Source organism: Taeniopygia guttata, chromosome 7 (genome assembly GCF_048771995.1).
Source record: "Taeniopygia guttata chromosome 7, bTaeGut7.mat, whole genome shotgun sequence".
Taxonomy (NCBI): Eukaryota; Metazoa; Chordata; class Aves; order Passeriformes; family Estrildidae; genus Taeniopygia; species Taeniopygia guttata.
Genome location: NC_133032.1, coordinates 6,708,708 through 6,722,382, shown reverse-complemented (window position 1 = coordinate 6,722,382; position 13,675 = coordinate 6,708,708). Strand labels below are relative to the sequence as shown.

The 13,675-nt window shown below is 41.5% G+C and overlaps 1 protein-coding gene across 5 annotated transcripts in view; it reads right to left on the bottom strand.

Moving 5' to 3' along the window:
- SEMA5B (semaphorin 5B) overlaps positions 1–13,675 on the bottom strand; it is a 269,864-nt gene that overhangs the window by 14,111 nt on the left and 242,078 nt on the right. For all 5 annotated transcript variants that reach the window (XM_072932000.1, XM_030277145.4, XM_072932001.1 and 2 more), the window contains 3 exons: positions 13,254–13,403; positions 12,294–12,338; positions 8,931–9,136 (listed from right to left, as the gene is read on the bottom strand). In XM_072932000.1, coding sequence (XP_072788101.1) covers positions 8,931–9,136; positions 12,294–12,338; positions 13,254–13,403 — 401 coding nt within the window. The remainder of the gene's footprint in view (positions 1–8,930; positions 9,137–12,293; positions 12,339–13,253; positions 13,404–13,675) is intronic.

The window sequence follows — 13,675 nt, the reverse complement described above, 5'->3', positions numbered from 1 at the left end:
CTGCATTTAAACTGAGAATTGCAAAGGTGTAACTGCAGTGGTGAAAAAAGAAGTAGTAAAAATAAAAATAAGAGTAAAAACTGGGCCCCATTTGCCATCTGCTAACTCCATTCAGTCTTACTTACTCCATTATAGTCTAACTGCTCTCCAAATTCTCCCACCCTCTAAATAGCTGCTTTTTGATTATTTTCCTCAGGATTGCTTTGTTTTCTCCCCATGTTGCCTCTCACCTTGTTATTTCCTCTCTACATTTGTAACCTCCTCAGGTCATTTTCCATTAGTCCTATATCACTGGCTGTTTTTGACACACCTCCCAGTTTAATATCTTCTGCTCATTTAATTAACACACTGCACTCTCTCCAAGCTCGTTAATGAATATATTAAATAAAGCCAACCCTTGCATTATTGCTTGCAGTGTCCCAAACAACTCATCCCCATAGCCCTTTTTGTTCCCATCCACAATTGCCCAATGTTCACAGTCCATTAGCCAGGTTTCAATCTTTATAGCAGCCTTCCTGTCCAAGCCAATTTCTATTTACACATCACAAGATTATTTAAGACACCAATACCACCCTCTTTTCTTTAGATGTATGGATGAGTGAAGCTACATTTTTAACCAGCTGAGAATCTGCAGCTCAAACTCTGTGTAAAAAGTGATTATGTTTGATTTCTCCCTGCTCAGCATTAGATATTGGCTCAGCTGTCAGCTCAGCTCAGCTACCTTTCATTTCATCAGGGTATGTGATATGTTGCCTCTCAAATATTAATTCAGATCTTCCTGCATGTTAATACTGACACAGATTTGTTTCAATGAGTTTCCATTGCTGTAACTGAAAGCACAGTTGAGTCAATCCCATTTGTTTCTCCTGGTTTCGCTCTCTAGTATGTATGGCCCTGACTGCCAAATTTTACAGATGGAGTGGGATTTAACACCCCATTGATGTACTGGGTTGAATGGGGAAGGTCCAGGCATTCTCTGGCGATTGTGGGTCTGTATGCTCACAGATGTTCTGTCTTATCCCCAAATCCAACTGACATTTCCCACACAAGCTAACTTACTCAGCTTAACAGTGACTCAATTAGCAGGGCAGAAATGGGCTTGCTTTCCCACTAACACTTTAGTATTACCTTTGCATTCATGGCACTGGGGGTTTACCTAAGGTCCCTGATATTTAAAAAGGTAATTGGAGTTGTTCATTAGCTGGTTCTCAGAGACTCTGGGATACAGTCCATCTAGATTCCTTCATCCACAAATTTTCAGTTCTTTCCTTATTCACATGCTTTGTGCCAAATCTCAGGACGATATTAGAGCTGACTTCATGAGGATTCCTCCAGCTGTATGGGAGTGCAGGCAGAGTTACTCCTGTTTCCCTTATGCCAACCCTCCCGTGTATATATAAATGATACACCGGGGAGAGTGGCTGTGGCTGTAGTGTTGCCCCAGCCTGTGCAGCTCATGCTGTGGCAGCAGCCAGTGTATCCCAAGCAGCCCTGAGCTCTCAATGACTCTTCAGGACTGGGCAGTCATGGTCCAGAAAAAAAAAAAAAGCTCAAGAATTTAATCTGTCCTCACTTAGAGCTGCCAAACCCTCTGAAAGTGAGCTCTAGTCCTGCATACTGACAGAGCTATCTTTATTTTGTATGCATGTAGCTCAGTTTCTTTATTACTCTGCTTAAGAATCCATTAATTGCAAGTGGAACTGTTCAAGAATAGCAAGGCAGCTCATCTCCAAGTGTAGCACAAAGGTTATATGTTTTCAGATATTTATTGTTTGTCTAATATTACCTTCTCCCTTTGCTTTAGCTCCCTGCCTCTTTCATGGCTCCCTTTAAAGTCTTCTGCAAACACATAATTAATTCCTCCTGCACATCTTGGTGGCACTGAGGATTTCCTGTTCAGCTAATACACATAATACTTCTAGCCAGAGCTTTGAGGTGACAAAGAGGAGAGAATCACCCCAGGCACCTGGACCAAGGGAGAACCATTAACTTCTAGCAAATGAGGAAAGGGTATATTTGAAGTATTCCGCTGCTGACCAGTAGAGGGAAGTCATGAAAGTAAGCAGCAGCAAGTCCAGTGCAATTTTGTTATGCCCATTTCTGTATTTCTTCAATTAATTATTCTTTGAGCACAGCTGGGTGGGTGCAGGCATGTACATGTCAACCTCAGAGAAATTAGGAAAGGGGAAAATTGCAAGAAAAAGGTAGTATCAGTCATTAGATCAATTAGTGTAGCCAGAAAAATCAGATAAGCTTTAGAACACATCTGTCTGTCTTCAGTTCTGAAACAGCAGCTCACATGTTCAAAAACCTGCCAGATTTTCCAGCTACACTCATTGATCTAATTAAAAACAAACTAAAACTTGTCTGCCTACAAACAGATTATCACAGCTGCAGTAATACTCCTCCAAAGAAAGACTCATGTGAGCATCCATGATGATCTAGCCTGTGAGAAGGAAGAGCATGGACCATATCCCTAACCTGGCTGTAGAGGAGGTATGCCTGGTTGTAAAGAGGGAGCAGAGAAGGCCGAGTCAATAAACAGAAAAACATGACAGGATCCTATGACGCATCTACCCACAGTGTCAAAACTTCTTAAAAAAGCCACTTCTGGTGGCTTAAAAAAAAAAAAAAAAATCTCAAAACCCAGACTCTTAAAAATGGTGGGGGAAAGGGAACAGTGAGGATTCCCACCCTATAGGGAGCAGCAACACCCTGTGAAGCAGCAAGGGTTTGCATGAAAAACAGATGGAACAGGGACTCAATTCTCATCAGGGGACTGCTGTGAGCTGCTGCTTAGTATCCCAGAGGGAGCAGGAGCAAGGTAACACTCCGATCTGAACTGGCGGTCTCCCCTGCTCTTAAACACTTTATCTATGCGAACGCGGTATCTGTGGCTCACAGACAGCAACCCGCTGAGTCCTGCTGCCAGGGCTGGGGACAGCGCCAGGAGAGGCACATCCCTCCCTGGGCACAATCACCCCAGGACAGCCACACCTCCAGGCATGCTTGACTGCTCAATTTATCTCGAGCCAATGATATAAAGGGAGAAAAGACACTAATAGATTTTGACTGAGACGCACCACTTAATCCTTTTTTCCCCATCAGTAAGCTCTCTTGCTTTGCCTTCATAGTAGGCATTATGCAAATCAAGAGTCCCCTGAAGTGATATTTGCAACTGCAGGATCATACAAGAAAGGGCACAATGCTTCTTTGCCAATTCAACCCCCTGCCCCTACTATTCTATTTCAAATAATACTATACTCATGGTAAGTACTAAAAATATGTACTCTACCATTCAAGCACTTAATGTTCTTAAATGCCACTTTGTTCAAGGGAAATGGCCTTTGTTAAACATGCAATTCACTGGGAACAGAATTTATATTTCAATCTGATTTACTATATCTATCTATATATATGTGGGTTTTTTTTCCCCCAGCTGATTACATCAGCTAACACCATGCAGTTAAAGCAAATACTTGAGGGAGACTGTTGATAACTTCTTGAGAATGCTGGGTATCATTAACTATTGCTTTATATGTGAACTTTACAGCCACTTCCTGGGGCTTGAACGATGCAGTGAAGGGGTCACTGGGAAAAGAAAAAATCTTATATCACAGTGCTATCAATGTATGTGCTGTGATCACCAAAAATAAATGGGTTAGCCAATTTTAGCTGAAGTAACAACACATCAAATTAAGTGGCAGGACACTGAAACACAAAGTTTTCCATGGAGAAGCAAACATCCTCAGAGAGCAAGGCTGACTTTGACAAACATTCCTCTAGGGCACTTGACAGCAGTTTAAATGGCTTTAACTTAAACCACTGGCTGCCTCCTCTCTATAAAAAAGGTGTAATTTTCAGCAGCAATGAAAATGACCATCACCAAGAGAGAGACATTTAAAATTCATACAGAGACTCACTTTCCTATACCCTAAGCTCTACTTTTTTTTTTTTTTTTCCCACAAAATAAAATCACAGAATATTCTGAATTGGAAGGGACCCACAGGGATTGTCCTGTCCATCTCTCAAGAGAATGGCCCATACAGAATAATCTTGGCATTATTAGCACCATGCTCAAACCAACTGAACTAATCTTTTTGCTAATTTTTGCAAGGTTGAAAGCCACACCAAACACCCAGTGTGTTATTTAATTCAGAAGAATTCATCTTCCAAAGACAGAATTGGTTTCTGTGTCTCAGCTATCCATATTAGCATTTTATTGCCATGAATTATTTGGGATTAGTAATGAAGTGTGGATCACCGGGCCCAGAGTCCTTCGCAGGGGGTGTCTGCTCTGCACTCTGTCATTTGTTTCTCAACAGCATTGTTCTCACTTCATTAGAAAATGTTTGTTGCAGCTTCTAATTTATATAGTCCAAGTGATCTACTGATTATTCTCCCCATTTTCTGGTAACTGCATCAATATTTGCTGTATAATTTTAGGCAAGTGCAGGACTCACAGTTAAGTCATCTACTAAAGTTAATATGTATTATTCTAATGTCCTAGAAAATTCAGATATCAAGCAATACATCAAACACTCAGTTTCCCTGTTTCATTGCCACATCCTGCAATCTCACTCAGTTCTCACCTCATCTTTTCCCACAATAAATTTAATTCTTGACATAAATGACTGTTTTGCTTCAGTGTTTGGCCCTTAGTTCCTACAACAGCAGTTCTGATGCCAGAGAAGATGCAATGCTCAGGTGCTTCCTCAGCTTATTTGAGCCATCAGTACGGAGAGTTTTACTGTGTGACTCATGACTAAAGCTGTGTGGAAGGAAGGAAGGACAGAGGGAGGTCTGTCCAGCACAATCGCAAAGAAAATCTGCAGAATCATCATCAAAACCATTCTGCAAACTTACATTTTTCACTGATCCCATCTGGCCTGATCCAAAGGCCACTGGATTTTGGATTTGGACCAATATGCAGGCGCCTTTGTCCAAATCCCTTGTAGAATAAAATGTTGGCTCTCTTTATTGGCAGAGGATTTAGCAATAGGAAGAAGTTCAGTCCAAACCCTTTCTCAATGTGTGGCTGTTCCAAGAGATCCTAATTCACAAGGGCTCAATCTTGACCCTACATCCTCCTGCTTCTACTGCAGGATCATCTGGCTTTCCATCAGCACAGCTCTGGTAAGTGACTCACACAAGGCATGAAGCAGCTGAAGCAAGATGTTAAAAAGAGGATCTCCTCACTGCTTTGATAATCAGTTATTATTTAATTGGCGTGGCAGTACTGGGAAGGTTGTAGGTGGTTCTGTAACCCATCATGCCAAAATGTGAAGAGCAGATAATTTTTATTTCATTATGCTTTTGTTCTGCACAGTCTTCAATATTGTCAGAGTGTTGTTTGAACTTCAACCAATTAATGAAACATGAACTGCTTATTAGGTGACCCAAAAGGTCTCTCCCCTACGATCTCAGAATATCAAATCAAAATCAATGTGTTGCTGGTAAATGCATATGCATGAAATCTTTCAAGACATCCTGGCTAAATAGCTAATAATAAACCTCACATCATTCTTGAAAAAGCAGAACAGGAAGGGAAAAAGAGCCAACAAAAATAAAACATGCTTCTGCAAAACACTGCCTATGCAAGTTAGCATCAGCTACATGATCAATAGGTCAACCATTATGTATGGTATTTACATCTGATCTACATCACTGCACTGCTGTGCTGAAATAGCCAACAAGGCTCATATCAGCTAGCACTTCCTTCATTAAAATCTGCCTTCATATAAAATTTACCTTGATTTATGAGCTCGCATTCAGTGATGTACATTTGAATGTAATACTGCCAAACTTTCTACAGTGTTCACCTGCTGGTTGTAGAGCAGAGATATTTCAAGATGAAAACAAACTGAAGATGGTTGCAGAAGGCTTATTATTATCAAAGAATGGAAAATAATAAACTTGTGCATATGGCCAGCCTTCTGCTACCATCATGTCACTGTGTATTATCATTTTTTGTTACTGAAAAGTAGTCTACACACCCTCTATTTCCCTAATCCTGTATTTATTAACTCTTTCACACAGACATACACCTACAAACCTACATCGTTGAGGGTGGTTTCCTTGGTATCTGCTGAATAGAAACTTATTTGGGTTTAGAATCTGGAATCTCAGGTGCTTCCACTTTTTTTCACATGTACACATTTTAAATTCAGATAGGCCATATTCAAGATCAGTCCAACCCTCCTTATCAGGAAGGTGAATTTTAGCTTCTCCATCATTTTGATTCTGTGGTATCACAATAAAACCACACATGCTCCTTGAAGGCATGAAAAATCTCCCTCCTAACCCTTAAAAAAAAATCTGTCAGTTATTCCTAAATATAAACCTGGCTAATAACAAGTTCCATAAGTAATTACACAGCACAGAGCACACAGAGCCTTTCCTTTTACTTCATTAATGCTATATGCTTCAAGGGAACACTGAAGAGTGGCAGATTTGTACTATGAAATGAGAAATTTTCAGCCAAGAGCTTAGGAAAGGAGGGGCAATAGAGAAGGTGAGCAGAAGGAAATACTCAACACGAATGGAGAAAAGGGGGCTTCACTTGACAAATAGATTTTACCCTTTCTGTAAATCTCTTTGCCTCATTCACCACTCTGAAGTGTATGACTTTGAGTTCTTCTCAGCAAGTAGCCCCTTGCTTCTAAACATTTAGCTTTGGTCTGTCCAATGACTGCAGATTTATGCACTTGAACTCTTTCACTTCCTAACATTCTGTAAATAAGTCCCATCTGGTCTATCTCTCCTTGTGTCCAAGTCCCTTCTCCCCCCAGTGTAACTCATACAGCCTCAGTTAGCTAATGCCTTCCTTTAAATAAAACAGACTTTTCAAACCTTGATCTAATGCCTAAGCTCTTTAAGTCCCTCGAAAGAAGACTCTAACAGCTGCTCACTGTTATTATACACTAGATCAAGTATTCAGAGATGGATCTATCAAAGAGGTCAGCTCCCTCCTGACACCACATTAACTAATCTGCTGCTATTTTAAACTTTGCTTAGCTTTGTTATTACTTCTACTTCACTGCACCACTTGACATAGACATAGTGCATTTCATAACCCATTTACCCAATTGATCAAGATCGTTCTGTGAACAACCTCATCCTTCTAAATTTTAACAATTCTGCCTATTTTAGCATCATCTGATAACACATGATAGCACACTATAAATCATGAAGAAAATGTTAACACAAATCCAGCCCTCTACCTGCTTTTGGCCACAAAAATAAATTTGTCTGTTTTCTATATTGTTTGCTATATAAGAAACAAGGGAATAGTCTTGCTCATTGCTTTATTTCTGCAAGCCTTTTTAATCCGGGTCTTCCTATTGACTTTGCCACAGCAGCTCCCATGGCTGAAAGAATTACTTGGAAGTTTAATGCTTCCAAGATCAAGTCCCTGTTCTTTATCTGTCTTAATAATTTATTACTGAACCTGTATATGCAGAGTGTGTAGAATAATGCATCCCGTGAAACTTTGTTAAAAGTCTCTGAAAATCCCGATATGTCTGCTGCTTCCCTCCTATCTAGATCAATATTTATTTAATTTAAAAAAGGAATCCAATTTGCTTGACATGATTTACGTTCTACAAATCTATGCTGACTTGCATTATGATGCTGGACTCTTACTAAACTATATGCAACTGTAGCCTTAAGATTGCTTGCAAATATGTTTTGAGACTGCATTTATAGACAGCAGTATCCTCTGAGAGGCTGCAATGCCCAACAAGGATTTCACCACATTCTTATTACCACATTGGTCAGTTATTTTCCAGATCAAACTGTTTTCCTTTAAAACAGCAAAACAACACTGACCATTCTCAAATTATTTGATGTAAGCTCTTATTCCTGACATGCATTCACACTGCAAATCATAGCCATGTATCAGGAATGCTGTGCCCAGCATTACACAATTCCTACTTAGAAGCAGTCCTCAACACCCAGGGAGTTTAGACTGCGGCAACAGTCCCACCACTGATCTTATTGTTGGGTTTTAGTGAAAGCTGGGCCAGACCAGCAGAGGCAGACAATCAAAATGTCAACAGCACGTAGCTGTACGAAGGAACAAGCAGCTGCAGGGCTTCCTTCTGGCTTGTGTCCATGTCCCAAATTATGCTCCACACTGTTCAAGTGACCCTAGGCAGGCTGTTCCTCCTCTGGTGATATGAAGCCACTCCACCTATGCCACTGCTCTCTGCTCTGATCCCACGCTTCACCAAGTGGCTGATGCTCAAATCCAGTCTCAGGGTATTGTCTGCAGCACTCTGGGTCCTATCTGCTCTGATAATGAGTGATGCTCACTTTAGCAAGCCGACATGCCAACAACACATGCCACTTCAGCACTCATCTCCTAAAGGCTTCAGCTCCCCACTCTGCTACTGTCTGAATTCTGCACAGCTGCCTGGGGTAAGTTTCTGCCCATTACTGATAGAGGGGGGCAAAACCCTCTTTGCTTTCTCATTCACTCCAATTTGGCAGTCACCAAAGAATTTCCAAAATCTCATCCTACCACTGCACATTTTCCCAGCTATTTGTGCAATGAAGTTTCCATTTTTATTCTTCCTCCCCTCCATTTCCTCTTACCACGCACTAACAATGCACTGAACTGAGCTCTTACTGATTTTTTTAGAGGATAATTTGTATACATTCAATAGTCAGAATGGGCTGGAGTATCTTGGTATGTACTTGCCAGACTGGCATTCATCAGGACTGTGAAACAGAACAAAATCCCACTGCAGTAATGAGGCTTTTTAACCCCTTTGTGACAGCACAGCTAAATGCCCTTTCAACCCCATGTATAATGCCATCAGCTGGGCACAGAAACACAGACCTACCCAGTTCCAAACATGACATGAATACAGAATTTATTTAGGCAGTATCAAGCTGTTTGTGGTATTTCTCCTCAAGTACCCTACCTTGAACTCCATAGGGGTGTACTTCTCATTCTTGGGGGTTGTGTTGCCCTTGTAATGGAGATGGTTGGGAGTGGTTGGGTGGATAACAGTGGACTCTTGGGACTGCCTCTGGCAGCGCTGGCAATACACGTAAATCACAAACGTTAACAGGCTGGAGCCGAAAAAACAGGAGACTCCAGTGGCAATCAAATGGATGAGACTAAAACCTGCAAGAGAAATGACAAGAGATGCTATTTTTAAAGAACAGCCCTTTTCCCTTCCCCTGACAAGACCACAGGTGCAAATCAGAGCAGTGACATCTCAGGATCAACATTAATAAGCTGTTGAAGCCAGAGTCTTACGTTCTAACATAAACTGACATAATCTCCCTGCAAATCGGTCTCCCCACTGCAGCTCTGCCTTGTGCAGTTTAACAGGTTCATGCATTGTTTTCTCAAAGCTCCCTCCCTGTCTCTCCTCTCTCCCCTCTATTGATATTGAAACTAAACATTATGTTAAGCTGACAGCTAAAGAAATGAGCCATACAAACAATGCACATTAATGGATTCCAAAGCATGTGCGTGTCATGGAAATAAGGGGATAAAAATGCTCAGTTTTTCTCTGAAGGGGAAGGAAGGGAGGAAAAAGCACTTTTTGTCGGCTGCCCAAAATGCCTATGGGGCTGTGTGTGGCGTGGGGGAGATACACATTCCTCCCCCTTGTAATCCAAGTGTGCTCAGCATTCTTGCTTATTCATGGGATGGCATTGCCTTGGTCGTGTCTGCGATACCTCTGAGGTGTATTTGTAGTGCTAACAGTGAAATAGGGGTCCTCTGGAGAATGGGGAAGATAAAGTGGACAAAGGAAAGGGGGGCAGTGCTTGAAAAACACTTCTTTGTTGGCTTTCTCTGCAAATTGCAGAGATAGGAAATCAGTTGCAGGCAGGTGCTGGCGGGTTTGCTACAGTGAAAATACTTCAAAGAGAAAAGCTCTTGGACTATAAAAGCCTCCTGCAGAGATCTCTCCATGTGGGATTGCAACAGCACCCTTCAAGGCCAGCAGTGACCTCTGGAAGGAGCTGTGGCTGGGCGTCCCACACACTGGCAAGTACCTGACTCACAGCTCTGACTGGTGGGGGAAGACAAAGTCAAAGAGCACTCCTCCTTCCTCCCCCACCTCACCGAGTCTCACACCCCACAGTAAAACCCTCCACCACCAGATCTCTGACAACAAAACCAACAGTAACGACCATCAGAGCCACCAAGTTATCAAAGCAACTAGAGGCATTATGGGATGGCAAAACTTTATGACCCCATTGTATTTTGCTGTGTGCAGAGGGGACTATACAGAAAAGAATCAGCTATTTGACTTCAAATGCTTCTGCCTTTCCTCTGCCTTTGCTCTGCCATCTTTCAAACAGGAATGACAGAGGCCTGAGAGCCCGAGGGGACCCCCTGACTGCTGGCCCCAGGGCAGCTGTCCCAGGGGTCAGTCACATCGCCTCAGTGGCGACTGCAGTGGTAAATTTCCCATAACACTTAAAAAGCCAATTCATTTGGACAGACTGCTGTGTTGACTTGACTGTGTGCAGAGAAATGGGGCTAGTCAGAGAGTGGCTTTAAATGAGGCTCATTCTTAGTCAGATCACGGTGTGCAATTTTTTTGGTGCCATCTTACATTTTAAGTGATATGCTTTTCAAATAGCAGATTCTGCCCATTAGTCAATGGCTCTCATCTAATCGCTAGTTAAAAAATATCCTTCTGATTTTAAAAAGAACAAAACCAATATAGTTCTATAGCAAAGTAATGTACTTCCATCATAATTACAGTACGGACCATACAGAATTTATTACACTCACGAGCTACATTTATTTTTCAAATCACATTATAAAATTCCATTGCAATATTACTGTTTTCTATTGTTTTGGATGAGGGTCCAAAAAAACCCAGCAGAAATACTATAATTCCCTACTAAATGTCACTAGAGTTTTTTAAAAATAATTTTCCTTTCTAAAAACCTCTGCCTGTTTTGCATCACTCATGAGACCCAAAACATAGAATATGCAACTGTGTTCAGTAAAGCCACGTGACACGCTGCCACATTCTCCTCCTGCCCAGCTTTGCTTATATTGCAGTGAATGTTTCATTTCACTGCCACATTTGCAAGTCACAACATAAAGCTCTCTCCTATTTCACTCTCACCTTTGAAACACCCATCTGATTTTTCAAATGAGTTTTGGCTGTATCTTAGGGGGGAAAAAATAATATTATTTTGTTTGCAGCATGTGAGTCCCCAGGGGGAAGCTTTCTGGTTCATCACTTTGAAAATATAGATTTTCTGAGATGCATCAACAGAATTTCTATTGATTGACTTCTTTGCCAAATATTGTAGAACACAACATTAATAAATAATATTAGCTATGGCAAAATGTAGATAGCAACAGCAAATACAGTGGTGGTGGAAAAAGAAGGAAATGTAGGTACAGTGCTTAACAGTAGAGTGCAAACTATAATAAGGGGTCCTGGAATCAAGGCAGAACCATTGCACCCTCTGAGGGAGAAGGAGTGATGCAGGAAGCCAAATGTTACATTGCAGGGCTGAAATCTTAATTCCATTGACTGCCTTCAGTTGCAAACATTTCCATGCCACAAGTGGTATGCCTGTTTTTGCCATGATCTCTACAGGGAGAAGGGATTTTGGCAGCCTGAAGATCATCGAGATTTCAGAAAACAGGGATGTGATGCTAGTAGGAATTGGCATAGCCATTAGTGTGAAACTAGCTAAAATGTTAAAGGAACCTGTCATTTTCTTCAGCCTGCATTTTTATCATAGGGGCTCCCAGGGCAGTGGAAAAAATGACACTAATGGCTGGACCTTTCCAAGTTACATGCAGAAAGGAGACACAGCTTCTGTGAGAGGTGAGAACTTGAATGAAAGGAAGCGCTGGAGGACAAGTAAAAACCTCTAATCTCATCCTGTATCAGCAAAGGATCTGTCTAATAGACCCTGTTCACTGAAATCTTTATAGGTTATTTAAAAACACCTGCCTCCAAACAGCTGGAGGCTTACAATGGTGAATGGGGAATAACCCTTTCTTCCACCTGAACCATTTACTCTGGAGGTAGAGAGACATAAGCAATTGCTCTCTGGTAATTAATGACCCTCAGTGGCCAGCCCAAACTTCCAAATAAATAAAAATCTTGGACCTGACAAGTGGACATATGATACATTCCTCCAGTCTGACTCAGACAGCAAGACTCCAGTGGAATTAAGGCTATCAGTGGGATATGAGCTGTATAGATTAATGGTTTGGTTGATACTGCACAGGGAGAAAAGAAGTCAGGTTAAGATAAAAATAAGATATATAGTTAGTGGTAACCTACCTCCACAGTTCGTGCTCTCATCAATGCTGGAGGCTGGCAGGATCACTAAACAAAGAAAAGAAGATTGGAGAAAGTTATCATTTTGCCACCCCTTTACTTCTTCAAATAATTAAACCCTTTGTGTTTCAGACACAAGAAGGTGCTAATATGTTCTGCATCAAGCTGAGAGTCTCTCTAAATTGAATTATAAACTCATGTTTTGAAACACATACAACACAACCTCTCCAAAGATCTTATAATTTCAGTACTGTTACCTGATCACTCTTTAGCTTCTTCAATTTAGGGAAAAGATGTTAGCTGAAAAAACCATGAAAAAGAATACCATTGCCTAGAGATCTCAGATTTTTAAGTCAGTGCACTGTAATCCAGAAAAAAACAAAAAAAAAAGAACACATGGAAAGGCATTATTCAGTCTAGACCCATATCAGATATTTGCCTGAGAGATTCAATTTCCGGAAAGCACAGGGTGGACTATGCTGATGACCATCTGTCCATCAACAGTGTTGCTCTGTCAGACCCCAGATTAATCTCCCACCTTCATACCCCAATTTTCTGCATCTGCCTCACCTTAATTCTTCACTCTTTTGGGATGCTTTTTGGATACCTGATATCAATGACCTTCTGTTGTCCATATGCATACTGAGAACAGAGATGATTTTTATAATACAGCCTAAGACAAACCATACAAGTTTAAAAGCTTCAATTCAGATGAAGCACTACTAGTTATTTGTTATGGATCAAGGTAATTCTGTTTAAAAGAAATATTAAGCTGCTTAAGGGAAAGCCATTTATCCTGTGCTGCCACAAGGGAATTTATAATGTTTATCTATTTCCTTGTTTTTCTAGAAGCATCCAAGCCCAGTTTTTAACAGAGAAAATCTCAGGCTAGTTTGACAGTCCAGACACGAGCTGCTCTCCCGAACTGGCCCACCCTGTCCTCCGGGATGACACGGTACATACCAGGAATTTCATTGTACAGGCACTCCTGGTACTGAGTGCTGTTTCCGACGCACTGGGAGGAGTCCGGGCTGTGCACCTCGCAGTAGCGGCTGCGGTACTGGATGCCCTCTTCATTGCACAGGCTCCACTCTGACCACTCTGACCAGCCACCTGAAACCCAGGGTCAGGAAAACACACACACAGCGTCACCAAGAAGGAAAAGGATGCTTTGTAGATATCAGACTTCTCCCATGCTGAAGGATCCTAGATCCTGGCCTGTGCCTCTCTCACACATCTTTTCCATGGGTCCTTAATGGATTTAATTTTCTCAGTGCAAGCATCACACTCTACTTGTCAGGCTGTAGTTCTCTTAATGTGGACGAAACTAACCCTTGGTGGAGCACTGCACAGAACAAAGTTGTCTGTGCAAACCAGCTCTCTGG